Below are 24,367 nucleotides of genomic sequence, written 5' to 3'. Positions count from 1 at the left end.
CAGAGCAAACAGTAATAGCCGGCGAGAGCTCAACACTGACAACGACTGCCTGTAAAGGCATCATAAGGGGTACGGGCGAGCTACAGACAGAGTGGTGAACAAAGAGGCAAACTCCACCTGACGCTCGGTGACAGGCAGTGCAGGTCTTATAGTATCCCCGATAACCACGAAGGGTGGCGGTCCGCATTGCTGGAAACCAAGTTTCCTGAAGAGCAATGCAGAGAACAGGGGAAACACTCAGAAGCATCCGGAGCTCAGGCAGGTGGCGGAAATAACCGCCGCAATTCCACTGGGGAATAGAAGCAGGAAGGGACTGGCAGGGCGTGAAGGTGACTAAGAGGCAGACGGCGCCTCAGAGCCAACGGCCGCCACTGGGGGAGAGTCAGCTGCGTCCATAGGAAATGCCCCCGAGGGTTCCGGGAGGGCGAGATCCGCGGCAGAGGCGAGGATCTCCACCTCATCCCCAGAGCCAGAACTATGTACAGCAGGCAGTACTGAAACCGCCGGAACGTCCTTCTTCTTGGACACGTTCCGTTCCTTCTGCTCGTGTCTGCCCTTTGGGTTAGAGGGCTGGGAGAGCTTCTCTGAAGGAGCGTCGGAGGCTGATGATGACGCAGAAGCCTTACGACCAGCAGGTGGCGGAACCTTCAGCCACTGGCTGACATTCAGCTGAGTAGGAGAAGAAACGGAGGAAGGGAGAGCCCCGAGGGACCCCTTCCGCGAGAGAGGAACCGGCAGAGGCAACGCCGGCAGAGAAGGAGGGGGAGGGATCGAGCCCCCCGGTTTTTGAGCACATGTCACTCCCGAAGTAAGCGTGGGGGGAGTGACAGAAGAGGGTTTGCCCCCAACTGCTAAGGGGGCGACAGAGGAAAGCTTGCCCCCAGACACTAGGGGGCAAACAAAGATGCACGGCCCCGAGGGCCCACTGAAGGCAGCATAGATGAGGCGACAACTGCCGCCTGCGAGGGCGACGATAACGTGGCTGCAGCATAACATGTTCGAAGGGGAACAGGATACAACCTTTCAAATTTCAGTTTTGCCTCTCGATAAGTAAGCTGGTCCAGGGTCTTAGATTCCATTATCTTCTGCTCCTTATGAAGAACGGGGCAATCCAGCGAGCATGGAGAGTGGTGTTTCCCACAGTTGACACATACAGGCGGAGGCGCACATCGAGAATCGGGATGAGAGGGGCATCTGCAATCTCGGCATGTGGCGCTGGATGGGCAACGGGAGGACATATGCCCAAACTTCCAGCACTGGAAGCACCGCATCGGGGGAGGGACGTATGGCTTGACGTCACAACGGTAAACCATTACCTTGACCTTCTCGGGCAATACAGCACCCTCGAAGGCCAAGATAAAGGCACCGGTGGCCACCCTGTTAGTCTTGGGTTCTTTATGTACATGACGGACAATATGTACACCACGTCGTTCCAAGTCGGCTCTCAGCTCGTCGTCAGATTGCAACAATAGGTCACGATGGTAAATAATCCCCTGGACCATATTTAAGCTACTGTGGGGAGTGATGGTAACAGGGACGTCACCCAGCTTATCACACAAGAGTAACGCGCTCGTGACGGCTGGGGAGGACGTCTTGAGGAGGATGGACCCATTCCTCATTTTAGACAACCCCGCCACTTCCCCAAACGTATCCTCCAGGTGTTCCACAAAAAACAGAGGCTTCGTTGTAAGAAAGGAGTCACAATCAATCCTGCTGCAGACAAGGTATTGTGGTACATAAGGCTACGGCTTGGCACTAGATCTGCGTCCCTCCCACGGCGCAGCCAACAAGGGGAACGACTGGGGGTCATATTGCGCAGCATCAAAGTCAACTCTGCCTCGCTTAGAGACGCTGGTGGCCGTGTGACCACCAGCTTGGTGTGATTTATTGCGCTTCATTGCGTCACATCCGTCCAGATGCCACCTACTCCGAACGAGGGCTGTCCCTAAGGGCGCCACCCAGCCAAAGCAATGGGTACCTGGCCGATATCCTCGGAGTCCCCGTGCCCCGGACAAGATGGGCACATACTCCTTGGCATGCATGGGGAGGAAACAGCTCTGGCATCTGTAGTGGTGGCATCTGTAGTGCGATCCCTACATGGTCAGGGGGCTACCACCAAGAGGGTATATGACGACCCCACCACAACGGACTGGCTACCGTGCTGGATTTTAGGTGTTGAAAGGGTCCACAGTTGTCGTGGGTGCTAAGAAGGGGATTGCGCACAAGACGAGGAGGAGGAAACCCAGAAGACGTTGGGTGTAAATCCCGCCACACGACAACAGATAGCATGAAAGATGGTGGTGCATGATGGACCAATAAAAAAACACCACGTAAGGCGTCCTTCCCCAAATGGCACGCACTAACAACGGAAATTTGGAAAAATGGAGGTCAAACCCAAGAAGGAACCATCACATAAGGCCGAAATGTTTGAGACTCCTTTTAGTCACCTCTTACGACAGGGAGGAATACCGCGGGCCTATTCATACCCCCGAACCCGCAGGGGGATAGACTAAAGATGCACGGTCTATCACACTGCTGCTAACAAGTACTGCAGTACAGTAGCTTATGCATCTGCCATGGAGCTATGCATTCCTCTCCCACCAACGCCCTTCTCCTGGAAGCATCAGAAATGCCTCTACATATTCGCAGAACAATTCTGTGTGATCGTTACATCTTACAGCAGATGGCAGATACTAAACATCCACTGATAAAAAAGTGCGAAATGCTCTCTCAAATTGGGAATAACAGAAATGTCAGGAAAAAGCAGTTTTACATGTACAAGTGGTATGAAGACTGGAATTATCTCCAAAAGAAAGTATATCAAAGTGAGGTTCTTCCAGTGTTCCTATATGACTACCAGAGCTCTTATCATGGTATTCCTGTAACATACGTTGACTATTCCAGCAAAGGAAAAGGATATGGGCAGTTTTCACCTACATCACACCTGGCCGAAAAGTGGGCAGGATCTCTTAAAATATATACAGATGGCTCAAAAATGGGGATGGAAAGTCATACTGGATATACTTTCTTCTGTCCAGAATCTGCAGGAGAAAAGAAGTTTAAACTACCAGGTGATGCTTCCATATTTCTTGCTGAAACTTTCTATAATTAGAGGCAATCAAGTATGCAAGATCACTCAAAATACCCATGGCAGTGATAATCACTGACTCTCAAAGCATTTTGACATCCATTAGTTACAGGAATTGGGACAAAAGAATTATCAAATACACACTCGACATACTGGATCATTAACACAAAGCTAAGAAGACTGGCCCAATAATAGAATTTGTATGGGTCAAATCACATTCTGGCATTCTATACAATGACAAAGCAGATCAACTATCAAGAGATGCAATTAACAGTGGAAGACCTATGGGCATTAAACTCCCTCCTAAAACTACCTCCTAAAAGTAAAACAAGAAGCGTTTCTTTCATGGCTGGAAAAATGAAATGAAAGCCAACAAACAAGAGGTAAAAGCTATGCACATATACAGAAATTTATACCAAGACAGACATGGTTTGCAATCATCAATCATTCAAGGAAAATTATAACGACCATAATGAGAATGCGTCTCAATCATGGATCTTTCCCTGCCCACTTACATAGAATTGGCATATCGGAGACACCCTACCGTCAATGTGAAGGGGAAACAATTGGTGATGTAAATCACATCTTATTTCAGTGTGGACGCTATAAGAAAGGCAGAGCCAACTTTTTAAAAGAGCTCTTAAGACTTGGTCACTGCCAGCCGCTTTGCACAATCACAATTCTCGGAGGCACAACGGAGTGGCCGAGCGGTTCTAGGTGCTACAGTCTGGAACCGCGCAACTGCTACAGTCGCAGGTTTGAATCCTGCCTCGGGCATGGATGTGTGTGGTCAGGTTTAAGTAGTTCTAATTTCTAGCGGACTGATGACCTCAGAAGTTCGATTCCATTGTGCTCAGAGTCATTTGAACCATTTTTTGGAGACACAACCAGGAGTACATATGATGCCATATCCTAGGTTTCTAGCGAAATCTGACATAAAAATCTAAAATGAATTGAACTTAACTAAAGAACTTAATTAACAAGTAAATTTTTAGCAGTCAAATGTGTTTTGCAATCTGATTGCAATAATTTTGATCTGAACATATGAATACATGCCCTAAACAGTAGAAGAAAAACTGTTACATTGTTATGTGTGTCTGTACATATATTTATGATGGCTAAAACGTTTGTATGCTAGAAGCCAATAAAAAGATCCCGTCTCCGGCCATCCTGATTTAGGTTTTCCGTGATTTCCCTAAATCGTTTCAGGCAAATGGTGAGATGGTTCCTGTGAAAGGGCACGGCCGATTTCCTTCCATAACCCGAGCTTGCGCTCCGTCTCTAATGACCTCGTTGTCGACGGGACGTTAAACACTAACCACCACCACCACCAATAAAAAGGAAAAAAAAATCTCAGACATTGACTCTCAGTTGTTTGTTTACCAATATAGCTGTCCGTCACAAACTTTACACACTATTTGTAGTCACCTTTTCCAAAATAAAGAAAATTCTCCTCAAAATTCAATATGATGTTAAATTCTGATGTCCAGTCTAGGCCAAATAACACATCCCTATTGATATTTTCTACTATTAAAAGTTTCTGACAAAATGGGATATTCCCAATGTTGCATTTCACCTGGGTCTCTAGTTTCACAACTTTGCTCTTCGTTCCAGTAATACCGTCTATGTGCACTCCCGTTACTGGCAACGTTGGTAAGTGATATTTCATTTGTAATGTGTTAAAGAAAGTGCTAGAAATAAGTGATGCTTCACTCCCGGAATTTATAAATATGTTAACTTAAAAATCCTCCACTTTTCCTATTATTATTGGTTGTGGATTAATGGTAGTTAAGCTCAGATCTTCCAGTAATAACCATTCTTTGGTTGGTATTTTATGCAGGAAATTAACATACCCATTATAAGCCAGGCTTCCTAATGTATTTCTAAGACCTGGGCCCCGGCCCTGGATCCAGATCACACTACATTTTCCTGATTATTGGTGGTCACTGGTTGGTTACCAAATCGAGGTATTACGTTTCCATTTTGTACTCTATTACTACGTGGTACAAATTCTTGCGAAGTAACTAGATTTAAATTTGAAGTTGGATGCTTCTTCTGATAATATTTGTTACCGTTATTCCAGTTGTAACTGGAATAACGGTAACAAATATTATCAGTGTGTGTGTACTCTAGCTAAGTTGGCCTCATGTCTCTTAAAACTGCTATTACTACCTCTTCTGAAATTCTGATTTTCATTTTGATGTACACTCTCGTTGCAGTCTTTGTTTAAGCGTCAAGTGTGTCTACAAAGGATAATAATTCTTCTACAGATTTCCACCCACTATTGCTATTACTACCTCTTCTGAAATTCTGATTTTCATTTTGATGTACACACTCCTTGCGGTCTTTGTTTAAGGCATCAAGTGTGTCTACAAAGGATAATAATTCTTCTACAGATTTCCACCCACTACATAGGATACCCTTCCTTGCGTGAATGGGTAAACATCTTATTAAAATTTTCATCAACCCTTCTTCCTCCATGGGCTTATCTAAGTACTTCGCCCCTTGTTGAATGCCAACCAAATGCTTTTGCATCGTACCCCATGAACTGTTGTAATACTTTGGGTCTCACAAGTTGGATATTAGTTATTCCTGGGCACTTGCTGACCAATACTTCTCCTTAAACTTTTTCTGGAAGTCAGCCCAAGACGAAAAATTCTCTATGTTCACTGCGCCCCACTCTGAAGCTTCTCCTAAAAGGTTCCCCACCGCAAATTCAATCTGTTTTGAATCTTCCCAAGCTTTGGGCGAGGCTTGATTGAACCTTTTCAAAAAATGAGTAGGAGTATTTCCCCATCCAGCTTAAACTTACGGAACTGTCTCGATAACCCTGAATTTGCTCCCCATTGTAAATCTGTCATTACTTCACTAGTTAATACTATGTTGGGAGAAGTCACTCTATTATCTACTTTGTCCTGCATAAGTTTGAATTCTTTCCACAGTTCATCTACATTTCTCTTGCTATTAATAAGTTCGGAAGATAAAATTGGAGACACGTTGTCGGAGGATATTCTCGCAGCAACTTTTCTGTCCATCATCTCTTCTACTTGTTCCTCCAGACTGCTTATATTTATTGTGTCTGATGTTGCTAGTTTCTCTTTAAAATTTCTTTCCACATTCTCAATTCGAGTGTTAACGCCTGCAATTTGCGATTGGACTATAATAATTAGCTTGTCCTGTTTCTCAAAGTGTGTGGTCTCTGCTTTACCACATCAAATGAAACATTACATACACTTTGAAATGATCTTAATTTTTCACTAAATTCAGATTCTACATTATTACATTTATCTTCATATCAAATTCTTGTTTTTAGCTAAGTCCTGAAATTGGTTACTCTGAGTGTGACTAAAGTCAGTGAGCGGTTGGTTTATGTGGATAGTCAGGGAATTACTTAATTCATTCTTTAAATCTAAATGCAAACTCTCCACTTTATCGTTTAAGGCATTGAACTTAGCATTTAAAACCTCATCTTGTGCTTCTAGTTTTTCACTTAAAGTAGCACTTAGTTTCTTTCTTATAGCAGCTGAATCCGTCTTCTGTTCATCTAATCTATCATTTAACTGAGTATTTACTGAATCTAACTTAAGACTTAGTGCTTGTCGTAAAGTAGCTGAATTTGCACTCTATGCATCTAATTTTTCACTTAAAGTTGCAGTCTGAGCATTTGCAGCTGCACTTTGGTCATCTAATCTAGCATTTAGTTGAGTATTCACTGAGTCTAATTTAAGACTTAGTGCTTTAATTAAATTTGTTACCTCAGTTCAGTCTGGCCTTTCTTTTGTCACTGTCATGGCCATGGCTGCTTCTGATGTTTCCTCAGTTTTTTGAGTACCATCCATATTTTTCTTACTTTTATATTGAGTTATCATTAAAAAAAATTCGCCTCTGAGTATAATAACAATACTAACAGTCTATTATTGAACCGTGTCCTTAAGTTCACACTCAATTAATTGTTTTTTGCTCACCCGGCGTAGAGTTTTAGGCTGTGTCAGTGAGCAGGTGTGGAATCAGTGCTGGTGAACAGCACAGGCGCCGGCAGCATCAAAGGTTGGTTTCAACGTCGGTGTCAGTGAACAGATTTGTAGTCAGCATCGGTGAGCAGCAGTTAGTGTCATTGGTGTCGGTTGCTGGTTACGGAGTCCACACCCCCACAATGTGTGTGAGGGCTGCTTACTCTACACACTGGATCTTTGTTGTCAAATAGATCTCATCGTAACTCTTCTTGGCCTAAACTGTTGAGGTTTTCCTTGTGTCTTTTCTTGTATGGTATTTATTAATTTTCACCCCTTTTTACTGTTTATGTAGAGTCCAACTCTGCAAAACAATTTCCCTGCCTTGTTACTATTGGTTGCTATAGCACTTCACAATATCTTTCTATCTTGATTTTGTTTGAAAATTCCTCTTTCTTCGAGTCTGATCACATTGGTCAACTGCACACTTCTCTTACTACAGTTGACTTACTTGAAACATTTAGCCAATCCTCTTCTCTGGATATGCAGCTGCGTCAATCTCCATAACTTCTTCTCTAAAGAAATAATGCTGCTTAGGGGAACCAAAAAATTACTATCTCTCTCTCATTTGCAATAATGCGGTACTCTTATACTTTCAGTTCAGCTCAGGCGTATTTTCCTTTCCACAAGTTTCATATAAGCATACAAACTCTTGCAAGTCAACTACACTGATACCTATTAGATACAATTAAATATAATCACAATTGCCTGTTTTTTAACAACCAAATAATTTATAGACATCCCATGTGTCTTGCTTTGTTCAGAGCTAAGACATGAAGTAAGTTAAAAGTCATTTTTCTTTTTTTCTTTCAATTATCACATTCACTAACACAGCAAAGAATAGCATTTAATTACTCCGTGTCCTCTCACACAGCGTCTGTGGTTCTTGCAGCAACACTTGTCTGTGTCATTCGACTACCCCGCTTATCGTCTTCTCATTACAAACTTCCAACCAGCACACAGAAACCGGCAGGCAGTAGATATGTTTCCGCTCTCTTACTTACTTTTAAAATATCGGGTGTTTGAGACGGTAGAAGGCCGAGTGTCTCTAGAATTTACACCAAAATTCTCGAGTCACTACAAACTGTTGGGTGGAAGGTGTGAGGGCAGTAACTCACTGTAGGTAGAGACTGGGATGTTTTCAGCAGCAGAGAATGTTGTGTAAGGCTAACTCCCATCCGTGCAGTTCAGAAAAACTGGTAGTGGGGGAAAGCATCCAGATGGCTCGGACAGTGAAGCAGCCATTGAAATCAAGCAGCAGCATGTTGTGCCAAAGGATGATCTACTACTTTGCACTTGGCCACAGTTTGGTGGAAGCTGCTCATTCTGATGGACAGATGGTATGTAGCAAAAAAAAAAAAAAAAAAAAAAAAAGGGGGGGGGGGGGGGGGCGCGACAGTGCAATGATTGCAGCAGAGTTGGTATGTGACATAGCTGGTTTCACAGGTGGCTCAGGGCTCAGTTTCTGATGGGGTGGGTAAGACTGTACAGAACAGGAAGTGCTGGGTGGGTTGATTGGACAGGTCTTGCACCTGGATCTTCCACAGGGATTGGGATTGGTGTATGCATGGATTAGGATGTCGTGATGGTTGGTTGGGCAGTGGAGCACCACTTTAGGAGGGATGGGAAGGAGCTTGGGTAGAATGTCTCATATTTTAGGGTGTGGTTCTGGTCTGAGCTGCCAGAGATGGCAGTCAAGTGGGTTTGTGTGGTGTGTTTGCTCGTGAGAGTGAACGTATGTGTGTTTTCTTTTCCAATAAGGGCTTTGGCTGAAAGCTAATGTGGAAATGGCTCTTTGTTGTTCCTGTCTGCAACTCAATGCGTCACCCTTAGGGTGAATAGCAATCTTTCTTTTTCTTATATTGTTGATATTCCATAATGCGGTTTCCATTGTTTTAATAGTTTTTTAAATTGTTGAGGTATTGCTCCTGGGTATACCTAGTGACATCAGTCATCTGAATAGTTCGAAGTGCGTGGTACACTATGTATAAGATGTTCTACATATTTTTTAAATGTTGCTGGAGCACTCACAATACCTATGTATAACAGTAAAAAATCCGAAATGGAAAAACATTGACATGAATTATGATAATTTGTTACTCAGCACATAGAGAAGGCATAGAGTGACAAACAAGCACATTTAAAGGTGGACTTTTGATATTAGTAAGCTATTAGACAAAATCTATTTTTTTCTCTCTCTTCGGGTGATGAAGGACTTTGTCTGTGTGGCGCAGGAAACATTGAGAGTGATAAATGGCTGTAAATACTTACTAAAAATATTTATTAATAATGCAGTTGAGCAAGTCAGAGCACATGAGTGTAATAAAAACATAAGGAAGTATTACCTGCAACTCAGGTCCTACACATACACATGAATTTAATGTAAAACATGAAATGCCAACTCAGTAAATTTCATGCCCCTAAAAATAAATGTGAGTTTGCAAGAACAGTAGAGCACAAAGTAAAGCAATAAGCTTGTAACTAATTAACTATATAAGCTGGAAGTGTCAGTAATGGAATATGGTAGCTGGGCTCAAGTTCAGGTCACAGTTCACAACTAAAAAAAAAAGAGAAGTGACACAGAAATTTCTAAAACTAATATTAACTCTACCAATCACCTAAAAGCAGCAGAAAATAGAAAATTTGAAGGTAAAATAAGGGTGCAACAGCCTTTGCTTCTTCAGCATTTTCTGAATTTCGTTGTTAAACCATGGTGGCTCTGTTCCAATCTTAATCCACTTACTAAACACATTCTTCTACAGATCATGATTTACAGTCTGTTTAAACATTACACATAATTCCTCCATGTCCAACTTACTGTAACTAAGTGATGTCAGTTCACTGTCTAAGTGAGATTCTAACAAGTGCTTATCTGCTCTTTCTAACAGAAACATTCTCCTAGCCTTCTTCACTGATACATTAACTTTCAATAGATGCTATAATGGCATCATAATCACTAATCCCTGTCCCTACACTGATGCTGTCAGTAAAGTCTGGTCTGTTTGTAGCTATGAGGTCTAAGATAGTACCACTTGCTTATGAGTTCCCAAACTAACTGCCCAACCCAGTTTTTAGAAAGCTTGTTCAAAAGTGCTTCATAAGACTGTTTTTCTTTACCCTCCCACAATAAATCCATAGACATCCCATTTTACACTCGGTAGGTTATAGTCACCTCCAACTAGTATTGCGTGATCTGGGTATTTACATGCTACTGACGGTAGACTTTCTTTGAATGACTCTAGAACTATTACATCAGAATTGGGTGGCTGGTAGAAATGTCCAACAATTAACTTGCTTTCACCTTGACATGTTATACATATCCAGATAACTTCACTGTCACACTCAAGTCTGACCTCAGTAGAGATAATATTTTTGTCAACCAGAATGAAACCCCCCCTCCTATGACCACTAATCTGTCTTTCCAGTATAGAGTACATAACACAGAAAATGCCTTAGAGCTTTCTGTTTCAGATTTCAGCCAGCTCTCACTCCCAAGAATAATTTGAGTGCAAGAACCTTCCTGGAGCTTAGTAAATTCGGGAACTTTGTTATGACTACTTCAAAACTTTACTCCTGAAATTTTGACAGTCAAGTGTCTTTACTTTGAACGAAGTCTGACTTCTCTTTCTGCTATCCAAGAAGTTGCTTCCTTTGAGTAGTGCACCCCTAACATATCATGGGGAGTCCTACAAATTCTCACCCAATAACGCAGGTCTAGAAATCTGCAACCAAATCTGATGACTCTGAATGATCAAGATCCACTTTAATTACTTCTTTCATAACAAAAGGCATTTGTCTAGCTCAGAATAAAGGTGTAGTATTACATTTTAATGGCAAGTGGACTTCAAATTTTTGTCTCAACCCATATTAGATACCAAATAAATCCTGAGTATTCCTTACACAAAGTGTTCAAATCATTAAACAGAATAGTATTAGATATGATGCAGTCTGAAACTTGTATGTGAAAACTAGAGCTTATAAAGATGACTAGACCAAATGCGTTAGTTGCTTCCAATGACAACACTGCAAAAAATACTATTCGTTTACGTATGAGTATCAAAATGTTTGAAGTAGTCACAATCAAGCTACAGAAGCTCATTACACACAGTACTGTAATGTGCTTAAAAATGTTGTTAGGAAGGCAAAGAGTATGTGGTACACAAATAGAATACCTAATACACATGATAAAATTAAAACCATAAGATCGGTTGTGAAGGAAGTGTCTGGTCAGCAGCACAAGGTCAACGATATAAAGTCAGTTCATAGTAAAAATATTTCTGTTACTGATAAATTAGATGTATGTACAGTATTTAACAATCATTTTCTGAGTGTTGTTGGTGAATTAAATAAAAATTTAGTTTCCACACGGAATCATATAACTCTCTTGGCAAACTGTTTTTTTTTGGGTACATAATCATTTTTTTTATCTTTTATTACTTTTACGTTGTAATTTCATGTACTGACATGTTCCATGACCTTGGACATTTTCTCATTGGTTAAGTCCTACAGAACTCGACGTGTAAATAAATAAATAAATGATATAGGTAATGTTGAATGTTACTTGGCATTATCAAGCAGTAGGCTGATTACTGTACATTATCAAATGATAATTAATTTGATCCAAAGGTGATGAGTCAATACACCAATATGTTTCAGCATAAATTATGGATACAGAACCTCTAGTATCCACTTGAAAATTCATACCCATGTCACTGGTGACCAGTGAGACCATAAGTTTGAGTAGAGCTGTATCGTTAGCTGATGGCACCAGCTTGATGACGTGCAGTGTGGTATTCCACAATGGCAAAAGCTTACGGTGCATTTACACCCTTGTGACTTTCTATGCACACTAGGCACATGCAGCCATTGGACGGAGAGGCAAGGAGGTGCATGCACCAGTGTAAAGTTGACCATGCCTCTGAATTATGCACACAGGGGCACAGGAGTCTCTCCATAACAGACAGGGAGATATGTGCCTCTGCTTACGCATGGAGCAAGCATGCTTCACAGCAGCTAACTGCAAGGTGCAATAGCCACATGTCCTCATTTTTTTCAAGAAAAACATGTGGCATTCTGCTATGATCAATTGTGCTGGCTGTGTTACCATTGCTATAGTACGTGGTCCTAAAGTAGACAAAGTACCATGGGTCGATTCTTTTAACAGTCAGTAAATTATTGCTTATCAGAGATTTCAGATTTGTGAGGTCTGCAACAGAGACATGAGTAGATATTATTACATGTCTACAGTGTTGTTGGCTGTTAGGACCAGGAATCATTGTAAAATAAATGAAACCAAATCTGTCTCAGTTTGGGTCAAAGTTGTAAAGAATTTCCTCTTTACACTACCTTGCTGAACTTTCTCTATAATTACTACTACTACTACTACTACTACTACTACTACTGTTACTAATGCTACTGCTACTTGAATTTCTATCTACACAACACCATATTTTTGCTTGAGTCTGTGTTCATGAAGAATTTCTAACTTCATTCTTCATTTGTCTATTTCCCCCACTATGTGATGATATGACAGAATCTGCAGATGTCATTGTCCTGTCATCAGTTTAATGTAGAGGACAGTGTTCTGCAAGATGCCCTTGTGCTACACCTAAGTCATGGTCAGATGCACGTTGTGCAGCTGATGAGATAACACCGAATGCACTTTGTGCTGCAATCTCAAATGACTGTGCTATATGAATAGCCCCACTGTAACTAGGCTCAGAGTTTCTAAGTCATCTAGCTAAAACTTCCTACTCAAGGGCTAGACACAGTATCACATCTCAGTCTAAAATTTGGCATAAGACTTGTTACACTGCCAATAAGGAAAAATTGTAATGTTGAGTAAGACCCTGTAAGCTTCTTTTATCTGCCAGTGGTTGTAACTTACACTAACAGCCACTAACTGTGTGTGTGTGTGTGTGTGTGTGTGTGTGTGTGTGTGTGTGTGTGCGAGAGAGAGAGAGAGAGAGAGAGAGAGAGAGAGAGAGAGAGAGAGAGAGAGAGAGACTACAAGTGACCTTTTTTAAGAGTGTGATAAAAGTTGATCTTGACCATCAGAAATGTTACTAATTTTGTAAAACAGCAGTAACCACTAATTATGTGCTGCAAGTTTCCATAAAATCATCACACTGTATATATAGAGGTCATTGTTGGTGCAAATATCATTCATGTTGATGCTGTTTGCAGAACATTATCCCACTTTTTGCTAAGCACTTCAGGAAACCACTCTACTATTTATGTAGTATCTCAGATGCCTCAGAATTTTCTGTAGTTGATGCTCTTTCAGCCTCAAGTGCACTGCTACAATTCAATAAACATTGCGTCCATAATGCAGTAATAATGTGTACACGTTTGAGTTCTTCATCACCAGTTGTATGTTGTAGCCTGACACAAAGTACCACATAGTGTGTGGAAACCAAAATTGGTGCCAGGTTGATGACGAAAAATGTTGAAGAGAGTGAATGTTAAAACTTCAAATAATGTGAGCCAAAAACAGTACTGATGAAATAGCCGGGATTGTCCTATTATACATCAGAATGCAGTCAGGTTTAGTTCAAAATTAAATTCATGCTACTCTATCCTGTGCAAACTTCTTCATCTCCCAGTACTTACTGCAACCTACATCCTTCTAAATCTACTTAGTGTATTCATCTCTTGGTCTCCCTCTAGAATTTTTACCCTCCACACTGCCCTCCAATGCTAAATTTGTGATCCCTTGATGCCTCAGAACATGTCCTACCAACTGGTCCCTTCTTCTTGTCAAGTTGTGCCACAAACTCCTCTTGTCCCCAATTCTATTCAATACCTCCTCATTAGTTATGTGATCTACCCATCTAATCTTCAGCATTCTTCTGTAACACCACATTTCGAAAGCTTCTATTCTCTTCTTGTCCAAACTATTTATCGTCCATGTTTCACTTCCATAACGGGCTACAAGCCATACAAATATTTTCAAAAGCGACATCTTGCCACTTAAATCTATACTTGATGTTAGCAAATATCTCTTCTCCCCAAATAACAAAACTCCTTTACTACTTTTAGTGTCTCATTTCCTAATCTAATTCCCTTAGAATCACCCTACTTAATTCGACTACATTATCCTCGTTTCGCTTTTGTTGATGTTCATCTTATATCCTCCTTTCAAGACACTGTCCATTCCATTCAACTGCTCTTCCAAGCCCTTTGCTGTCTCTGACAGAATTACAATGTCATCGGCGAATCTCAAAGTTTTTATTTCTTCTCCATGCGTTTTAATATCTACTCCAAATTTTTCTTTAGTTTCCTTTACTGCTTGCTCAATATACAGATTGAATAACATCGGAGAGAGGCTACAACCCTGTCTCACTCCCTTCCAAACCACTGCTTCCCTTTCATGCCTCTCGACTTTTATAAGTGCCATCTGGTTCCTGTACAAATTGTAAATAGCCTTTCACTCCCTGTATTTTACCCCTGCCACCTTTAGAATTTGAAAGAGAGTTTTCCAGTCAACATGGACGACTATAGAGACAGAATGTCTCAAGATTTCTGTAGGGAACAACTTGTTGACTCCATATTACATCAAGTTGTTGCATGACACAAAGCGAAAGAAGATCCAACATGCTATTGGGAGGTATCCCACGACATTTGTCTCTTCAATTTATGTGTATATTTAGGGATAGTTATAGTCACTACATGTTCATGCCTAACAATTACTGATGTGTTAATAGTTACTATGATCTTATGTTAGGGAGGTACAAGCCTCTGTGGTACACATTTTCGAAATTCAGTGGTGCACATACACAAGTCCCTGGAGTCACAGCAAAGCAGACCTAGAGAATGGCCTCATGGTTAAGGAGGTGTCCTAATCAGGGTAGAAAATGTAGGTTAATAGATTTTAAAGATTATAAAGAATTTGGTACATGCAAATGTCTGAGTGAGTATTGTGTACACATGAGGAAAAATTATATTAGTAGGCTGTATCAAGTATGGAATGTAACAGGATGGTGTATAATCTCAGATCGGCTGTGGGCTGTATCAGGAATACTTATCAACAAAGTAACAAGGCAATGTATTTCAGCTTCACATGTGCCTGCTGCCTGATGTCCAGTATGCAGCAGCCACACACCTCATGGTTCTTCTTCACCTGAAGATGGGTTTATAATCATCTGAAACTAGTTGTGACTGTACTAATAAAACTATTCCCAACAGAAGCTATTTTTTACAGCTGTTAACTAAATTTTATGCATACTGCATTCACCACAGAGACTGGACACTTTTGTAACAAAGAAATGTTCAGATTAGGTAAGTCACAATAGGGAATTTGGATGACAATAGCTTTTTAGATAAAATATTTTTGAAGTGTATTAGTATTTCATCTGTTAACTGAATATGGAACCTGCTTACCTGAAGTGTCCAGCATCCTTCTACCATACTGGTGAATACAGTTAACTGCCAGGTTATGAAACATCGTTGCTTCACTGTCTTTGGGGAGGATTGGTAAATGGTAGATTGCATTTCTGCTTGGAGAGATTATATACCTGAGCAAATTTTCTAAGATGAAGATAAGGATATTACCTCCAAAGACAACTGTTTTACCCCCTTGTAACTGTTGAGTGTAACAATGCAATTTGTTTGATCATTCTCTGCTTATCACTCTCAAATGCCTTGATCACCAGTTTACTGAGGCTGCACATTTAATAAAATTTACTGACTCTTATGTGTGTAGCAAGTGACAACAATTTGTTAACTAAGCATGGCATGTGTGTAGCATAAAATTTGGAATATTTTGCCATTCAGTATCTGCTCTCACCCCATAATTTCAAATGGTATGACCATGATCCTAATGGTTGGCTATCAGACTATGAAGAGAGAGACCTACTTCATGTTTGATTGCATAGAAAATGAAACCACAGCCTAATTGTGCTTGACATGGTTGTTATCATGTACAACCAAATTGATGATAAAAGATGTAAAGTTCTTCACAAATAAAAGATGATGTCCTTTAATGTAAACTATTTGTCTTCATACGGTGTAAAACATGCCTAACAGTAACACACACATTCACACTAACATGACAAATTCTAAAAATCGTTCATCCAGAAAAAATCATAAACAATTCAGTATTCCTGTTCCAACAGAATATATTTCTCTCAATCAGTTATCAAACACTTTAGAATTCAACTTCATGTACTTCTGACCCCCTACTCTTCCATTACATGTTCACTTGACTGAGTCTGTCCCACTATTATCTTCATGCCCTTGCTACCAACTCACATTTTTCATGCATAATGACAATGCACTATCCACCAGAAAAGGTGGGAACTACGGAAAGTTCTGGAAGTTAAGGCTCACCAAATAACGCCTGCTGCTAGTTAACATCGTGGCAAGGATTTTGGTTACGATATCCTTACACCCCACCCTTAATTGTTTGGCAAAATGTAAATTTTGGCAAAAATAACAGCTCACAGATCCAATGACACAAATCTCCCATCTAGATCATACGACAATATTAAACACTGAAACACCCCACCAAATGTCTGTGACTTTTTCAGCCACTGTCATGAAGGCTGCCTTGCACAAAAGGTGTGTTGGATGGGATAGTACCAATATGCTTCACAGGGCAATCTATATGCCAGGGGCATTAAATAATTTTTTTTCAAGCCTTTGACATGTAAGCTGCACTGTGCAATGTATGTGTTGTAGGAGTACTATCGGCTTGCTTAATTGATCTATTTTACAGGCGCTACACATGAGGATGGACATGGCTGAGTAGAGGGGTGGACAGGGGACAGACAGAGAGGGAAGGGGGGGGGGGATGAGATGAACAGGTAGAGTGGGGAGGAGGACAGAGAGAATGGGCAGGAGAGATGTGTGCAATATATGTTTTGAATATGTACACAAGTGAAGCTGCAGGGAAAAGGCTGGCACATATGTACATGTACATATTTGTCTGTGTGTGTGCTGTAGGTGCAGTGTCCCCTCCTAAACCACTGGATAAATTTCAACCAAATTTAGTACACACATCACTTGCTATCTGGGAATCAGCACTGTGCTCTTAGCTCCCATGGGAATGGAGAAATGGGTGAAGGGTGTTTTCAACCCCTGGCAGTTAGACTTTCCTACATGCAAGGTGGACCATAGATACATATAATGAGTCAAAAAGACACCCTAATAGTCAATACAGTGTAAGGAAAGTCCTCACAGTTCAGAATGCTTCAGACAGCTTTTAAATGTGATGTACAATTGACTACAAAATTAAAATGACAGCAATCAACACAGCACCATTTTCTTGATTTGATGGTGCAAAGGCAGTTCTGTTTATTTCATTTACAATTACAGACTGAAATAAAATAAAGACTCCACATATCCTGCACAGGAGATGGGAGGAGGAAGAGGTGGAGAGAGAAAGGGAAGGAGGAGACGTGTGATGTATGTGTGGAATGTGTAAGCAGACAAAGCTAAGGGGAAAGGCCAGTATTAACATAGTGGTCAAAATATTGAGCAATTATGAAACACACAAATTGAATACACGACAAGCATATAGAAAGATATAATCTGTAAAAAAAAAAACCTCTGTAAATATATAGTAGTATATGAATCAAATAATGAAAGGTGAGTCTTTGTGTGATAATGTTGAGTTACGCATGTTAATCATCCAAAAATACAAATTACATAATGTATTTTCTTAACATATAGCATGTCAGTAGTAAACAAACAAGTGCTCAAATTCTGTTCAACAAATTTGTAGCTGCTACAAGTGTGTAAATAATCAAGATTGGAACATTGTAAGTATAGTGTACGTAAATTGCAATTGGTTTTAGAGGTACAGTTATCAAACAGTCGATCACCTAAATACAAAAACAATCACCTTTAAATTTTTATTTTCATTACATTAATCATGTTAGAATGTTCCCTACCAAAATGATATTAATAAACAAACATACATAAATAACAACAAATTAGGCATGATAATCTTGTTAGTAGAAGCATGAGCTGTAAGACGAATGAACAAACAGAAGAAAAACACTTGTTTGTTTTATTAATGTTTTGCACCATTTAAAACACTGCACTTTACTTACACTTGTTGCACTCACAAACGCCAGAAGTTCTCATCCAGAATGTATACACAGGCAAGAAAAAAGAATTTCCTGGATTTTTTAGATTTCCAAGTTAAAATAAAGTATTTTTCTGGGTGAAAATAAACTATACTCCAGTTGAAAGTACATTTGTTCCACGTTAACTGACAATATACTTTGCCTCAGAGCTGTAAAGCGTATCAATCTTTGAACAGTAAAGATTGTATACACTGATGTAGAACTTCCCAGCAAAAAACAACACATTTTGGAAAGATCCTATTGCATGGCAACATGTTCACTGCATATTTTGGTATTACAAAAGTATAAATACAAGATCACCAAATATAGCATGCTAGTTTCTGAACACAGAACACCAACAAATAAGAAGTGTGATGCCCATGCAGTGATACAGAAACAGAGGCCATAGTAGCACTCTGAATGGCATGCCAGCGAACTTGGAATTCAGAAAAATATGGCACAATAATATGTACCCTTGCTTCATGAAATACGACTACTAGATTATATTTTTCATCAAGAAAAGCTAACCTTTCACATTTAATATTGGTCCTCAGAAGCTTGTGCTGTTTTTTCTCGTTGTGTTGTTAGGCAGGGTCCTAAGAACACAGCTTAAACTGCAGTAGCTGAATATTTCTGACAAGCACAATTTTAAATTTCATTTTTGTGCACCAAACATTTTGTGTGTTACCTGGCTGAATACATGTCCCTTCAAAGCTTTTGACTTTTCCATACAAAAACTGATTATGTGTGAAATTGCTCAAGAACTCACCGTGCACTTGTTTTGGGATAATTATACTTTTTTCCATCATTATTGCATAATTTGTAATCTATGAAAGAACTACAATAAATATGGAAAACTAACCTTGAAGCTCAAGCAGTAAAGGAAACAAAAGAAAAATTTGGAGTAGGTATTAAAATTCATGGAGAAGAAATAAAAACTTTGAGGTTCGCCGATGACATTGTAATTCTGTCAGAGACGGCAAAGGACTTGGAAGAGCAGTTGAACGGAATGGACAGTGTCTTGAAAAGAGGATATAAGATGAACATCAACAAAAGCAAAACGAGGATAATGGAATGTAGTCAATGCTGAGGGAATTAGATTAGGAAATGAGACACTTAAAGTAGTAAAGGAGTTTTGCTATTTAGGAAGTAAAATAACTGATGATGGTCGAAGTAGAGAGGATATAAAATGTAGACTGGCAATGGCAAGGAAAGCGTTTCTCAAGAAGAGAAATTTGTTAACATTGAATATAGATTTATGTATCAGGAAGTCGTTTATGAAAGTATTTGTTTGGAGTGTAGCCATGTATGGAAGTGAAACGTGGACGATAACTAGTTTGGACAAGAAGAGAACAGAAGCTTTCGAAATGTGGTGCTACATAAGAATGTTGAAGATTAGGTGGGTAGATCACATAACTAATGAGGAGATATTGAATAGGATTGGGGAGAAGAGAAGTTTGTGGCACAACTTGACTAGAAGAAGGGATCGGTTGGTAGGACATGTTTTGAGGCATCAAGGGATCACCAATTTAGTACTGGAGGGCAGCGTGCAGGGTAAAAATCGTAGAGGGAGACCAAGAGATGAATACACTAAGCAGATTCAGAAGGATGTAGGTTGCAGTAGGTACTGGGAGACAACAACAACAACAACCTTGAAGCTTGGTGTGCCCCTTTTAAGATAAACACAAATGTGCCAGTAAGATTTTAAACGAATGCATAAATGGCTGGTCTTCTGGCCCTCAAATTTTTGTAATAGGCTGATCCTCAAAGTGTTTAAGTTTTGAAAGAGTCAAACCCTCAATGATTTAAGAAATTCAATGTACTTTCTCACACATTGTCTTGTGTAAAAGGAAATTTACTTTGAAAGTAATCGCAATATTTTCCCACACCCTATTAGAAATGTAAACAGTTGCAGTGTCACACTCATCGAATGCAGCTCTTTACTATGATTTATCACGTAGTCTTTGTTGTATAGCCTTTGACTCATTTTGCTGTCAGGATTGCACTGTGTTTTGTTTTTGTAAATAGTGCATTTTCTTTGCAACTAAAGCTTTATTTTGGTGTTATTCTCTCGTTTATGTTATACTGCTGCAGTATTATTCTGCAGTAGCAGACTAAAGTCAAATTATTTGTTAGAGTATCAGTTCTTACCACTCAAAATTATTGGAATATTTAACTTAAACTAAAATGACAAAAAATTTCCGGGATCCTAAAATATTCTCTGGTATTTACCAGATGAAAAAATTCTCATGCTTTTCTGTTACAGGGAAAGCTGGTGTGTAGGGAAGTGCAGGTAGCAACCTGCCTCTTTATGAACTCATGCTGGTGTTGAACCTCTGCCCAATCACCTGTGTGGCAGTGGCATTGTCACTGTGCAGCAGTTCTGTAGTAAACTGGGTTGCTCCCTGATCACACGTGGGAGAGGACGCAGCCAGCCTGCCCCTGTTGGTGTGTCCAGTAAGCTGATGCTCAGTAGCTACGCACTGGCATCAAATGAATGAGAGGGCATTGCCTTCCCATGGGGATATTTGTGTTTTGGTAGAGCCAGCCATCATGGTATGGTGATCTGCTGCTGTCTGCTAGTACATCTGTTGCCATGCAGCTGATATTATCTCATTCCTCCACTGGGTCTGTGAAACAGTCATGGCACCAACTGGTTGAAGCATGTTGCACTGCTGTCCCGATGTATGTGGAACTCAAGTGCTACAAATGTGAAAGCACAGGAGATCCACTGGCATTTTTGCACAGTCCAATTGCTGTAATACTATGTTCCCAGCCTTAATTGGCCCAATACAACTTAATTAAGATACTCCATATGACTCTTCCTGTCACCACAGCATATTGGTTCTTTAAACTGGCTTCACTTGGGCATTGGTGCTGCCGCTTAACATGACAGTTAATGTTTCACAGCTCGTATCTGACGACAGTCTCGTATGCGTGAAAAGCAAGAGCAAATTGGGTCAAATCATGATGTTTTCTTCACTACCTGTGTAGTGTCATTTTTTGTCTTCAGTAGTCGATTGCTTCATACATCTTGCCAGAGTTTCCTCTTCTGCCTTGCGAGTATTGTACGTACTCATACCTGCCTTTTCTATCTGCTTTTTCATTTATATTGATTCTTCTCTCTTTGTCATGCCTTTCCTGTAGAGCCGTTAAGAGGTTTGTTTGTGTTACCATGCTTCACATTTATTCTGCTATATTGTTCCAAACCACTGGATTTTGCACTTTGCATCCTCTGTGTCTTCCATTGATTTTTGGGAGTAAACCCTTTCCCTTTGTACATCTGTTATTCTCATTTTGGCATCTTCTAATTATTTCTTTTTGACAGAAAACATTTACTTTAAACAATTCTTTACCCCAAATCTCCCATTTAGTTCCTTTTACATTTCGTACTTACAGCATGGAGATTTACAACGTGCAACTCTATTAAAGAGTCACTTTTCCTGTAATTGTGACCCATTGTGACGCTGAAAGTTGATGGCTCAAAGGTGCCTAACACCTTCCTATGCAACAGTGCATAAGCATATCACCCTGTGACATCACCCTCAGGCTCAGTGACATTTTAAACAGCAAGGTGTCAACACTTGAGACAAAAATGCCAGAGCTCAGAAGTTCATGTGAGGTGTGAGATTCATTAATGATGCCAAATTGCTATCACATTTCACCACAATTCTGTCCAACAACACGGTGGTTGTGTCACATGCTGGAAAGATCATTATACCTCTCGTACCATACTTCTACTCTTCTTCTGACACCTCTTTGATGGAGATCAGAACTGCAACACCCAGAGTTGAAATCACAGTGTTTTATTATGTGTGACCAAGGAAAACCTTTCAAATGTATCATTTCTCAGAACTGACACAAAAAGGCATCAGGATGTAGTGTAAAGAGCATCAATGAAAACACCGCTGTCCTTGATGTCTTGATTCCCGCACATTTTGCAGTCAAAAATGGTGGTTCCCAGTGTTATGAACAACAGGATGACATTTTTGACTGCTGACATCCTATGAATGATTCGCCATTTCTATAAGGATGTTGTGGGCCTGGAACCCCATTGAATATGGTCTGACCCTTTGGAGAAGAGAGCAACTCTCTGTTGTACTCTGCAGTGGAGTGTATGCTGATATGAAACTTCCTGGCAGATTAAAATTGTGTGCAGAACTGAGGTTCAAACTCGGGACATTTGCCTTTCATGGGCAAGTGCTCTACGAACTGAGCTACCAAAGTAAGGTTTACGACCCATCCTCATGGCTCTTCTTTCTCCCAATACATTTGCTCCTACCTTCCAAACTTGACAGAAGTTCTACTATGTAACTTGAAACAGTTGTTGACAGTGTTACATGGTACACCTTTCCTAACTGAAAGTAATTATGGTTTCTCATTTGAGGGCTTTTTCTTGGGAAGCACAGTTTTTCTGCATAAGTATACAATGTGTTTTTGCAAGTCACACCTATAATATTAATGAGAGAGACTCCCAGTAATGTATAAAACATATTGAAATCAACAACATTATGAAAAGGATAGATTTCTACTCATCGTAAAGCTGACGGGTTGAGTTGTAGACTGGCATGACAAAAAGACAGTAACATATAAGCTTTTTGCCAAAGTCTTCTTCAGAAGAGAAAAACACACACACACACATTCACACAAGCAAGCATACCTCACACACACATGACAGCTATTTCCAGAGAGAATGCAACAGAAACACACTGAACAGGAGTAACAATTCAAGGCAGGTAAGAGTGAGGGATGGCAGGGTACAGGTGGGGAAATAGGAATTGGCTCTGGCTGGCAGAGCATGCAAGCATTAGTGGTGGGAGGACAGAGTGCCAGGCACAGTGTCGGGTGTCTGTGAAGGAGGGAGGGAGGGAAGAAACGTGAAGCTGAAAGGAGAGAAGTAGAGAAAGGGAAAAGATTTCTGGGTGGGTGGCAGATGGCAGTGCACAATGAGGGTGAGGGGAGACAAATTGTGAGGAAGTGACAGGACAGAGGGGATGGAAACAGTTGGGTGGAGGTATGGAGATAATAGGTTACTGTTCCTTGAGTCAAGGATGATTTTCAGGAGCAAATAATGTGTTGTAAGAAAAACTCCCATTTGTGCAGTTCAGAAAAGCTGGTAGTGGAGGGGAGGATCCAGATGGCCAGGGTTGTGAAGCAGCCATTGGATACTCCTCTCCACCACCAGCTTTACTGAACTGTGCAGATGAGAATTATCCTTACAACACTTTCTCTGATCCTGAAATCATCCTGGTCTTAACCTACGGTAACCTACTGTCCCCAAACCCTCCACCCAATTGTTTCTGCTCCCTGTCACTTCCTTCACCTGCTCCAATTTTCCTCCCTGCACTCTCATTCTGCACTGTTCCCTGTCAGTCCAACCATTGGGCAGAGAGCCCCTCTCCTTTCTGCTCAACATGTCTCTCCCCCTCTCCCTCCCCAACAGCTTCCCAATGCTGCATCTGCCAGCCCTGTCCTTCCATCTCTAGTCCATACATGCTCCACCAGGCAATGCTGTTTCCTCTTCCCCTCACCTGTACTCTGTCGCCCTTCCCTACCCTGCCCTGCCCCAGATTGTTGCTCCCATTCCTTGTGTTTCTGTTGCATTCTGCCCAGAAAAGATATAGTGTTTCTCTCTCTCTCTCTCTCTCTCTCTCTCTCTCTCTCTCTCTCTCTCTGTGTGTGTGTGTGTGTGTGTGTGTGTGTGTGTGTGTGTATTCCAATAAGAACATTGCATTGTTTTGACATACTGAAATTAAGGGTACATTGCAGGTGTAACAGATGAACGAACAGCTGAGCAGTATCCAATGGTCACTCTTGACTCTATATATGTCTCCCCATTTCATCGACGATGTGGAGCTGCTACAAAGTTGCTTGAGCATCTTGCTGCAACTCATTGTGATCAAGATATTGCTGTTAGTACGCCTATCTCATCCACAATGAGAAAAGGTAAATTTTCTTGTAATATCAATGATTTACAAAGTTTAGTAGAAAGGCAAATAGAAAAATACCATTTGTTTGAGTCTTACTTTAAGATCCAAATATTCTCTTTAAAGCATTCTATAGGAGATTAATATATTTATAAATGCATATAAAAGTTATTTTACTGACTATCTCAGTGCTTTCTTTTGAAAAAAATGTAGTTGTTGTTAATGCAATTAAAAGAAGTGCCCTGTGAAATTATTTGGTAAGATTAAAAA

At 40.4% G+C, this 24,367-nt stretch overlaps 1 protein-coding gene across 4 annotated transcripts in view; it reads left to right on the top strand.

The window, feature by feature from the left end:
- LOC126281312 (protein FAM169B-like) overlaps positions 1 to 24,367 on the top strand; it is a 115,593-nt gene that overhangs the window by 59,847 nt on the left and 31,379 nt on the right. For all 4 annotated transcript variants that reach the window (XM_049980156.1, XM_049980153.1, XM_049980157.1 and 1 more), the window contains one exon: positions 23,940 to 24,116. In XM_049980156.1, coding sequence (XP_049836113.1) covers positions 23,940 to 24,116 — 177 coding nt within the window. The remainder of the gene's footprint in view (positions 1 to 23,939; positions 24,117 to 24,367) is intronic.

Source organism: Schistocerca gregaria, chromosome 7, assembly GCF_023897955.1.
Source record: "Schistocerca gregaria isolate iqSchGreg1 chromosome 7, iqSchGreg1.2, whole genome shotgun sequence".
Classification (NCBI taxonomy): Eukaryota; Metazoa; Arthropoda; class Insecta; order Orthoptera; family Acrididae; genus Schistocerca; species Schistocerca gregaria.
This window is presented reverse-complemented; position numbering and strand designations above follow the sequence as displayed.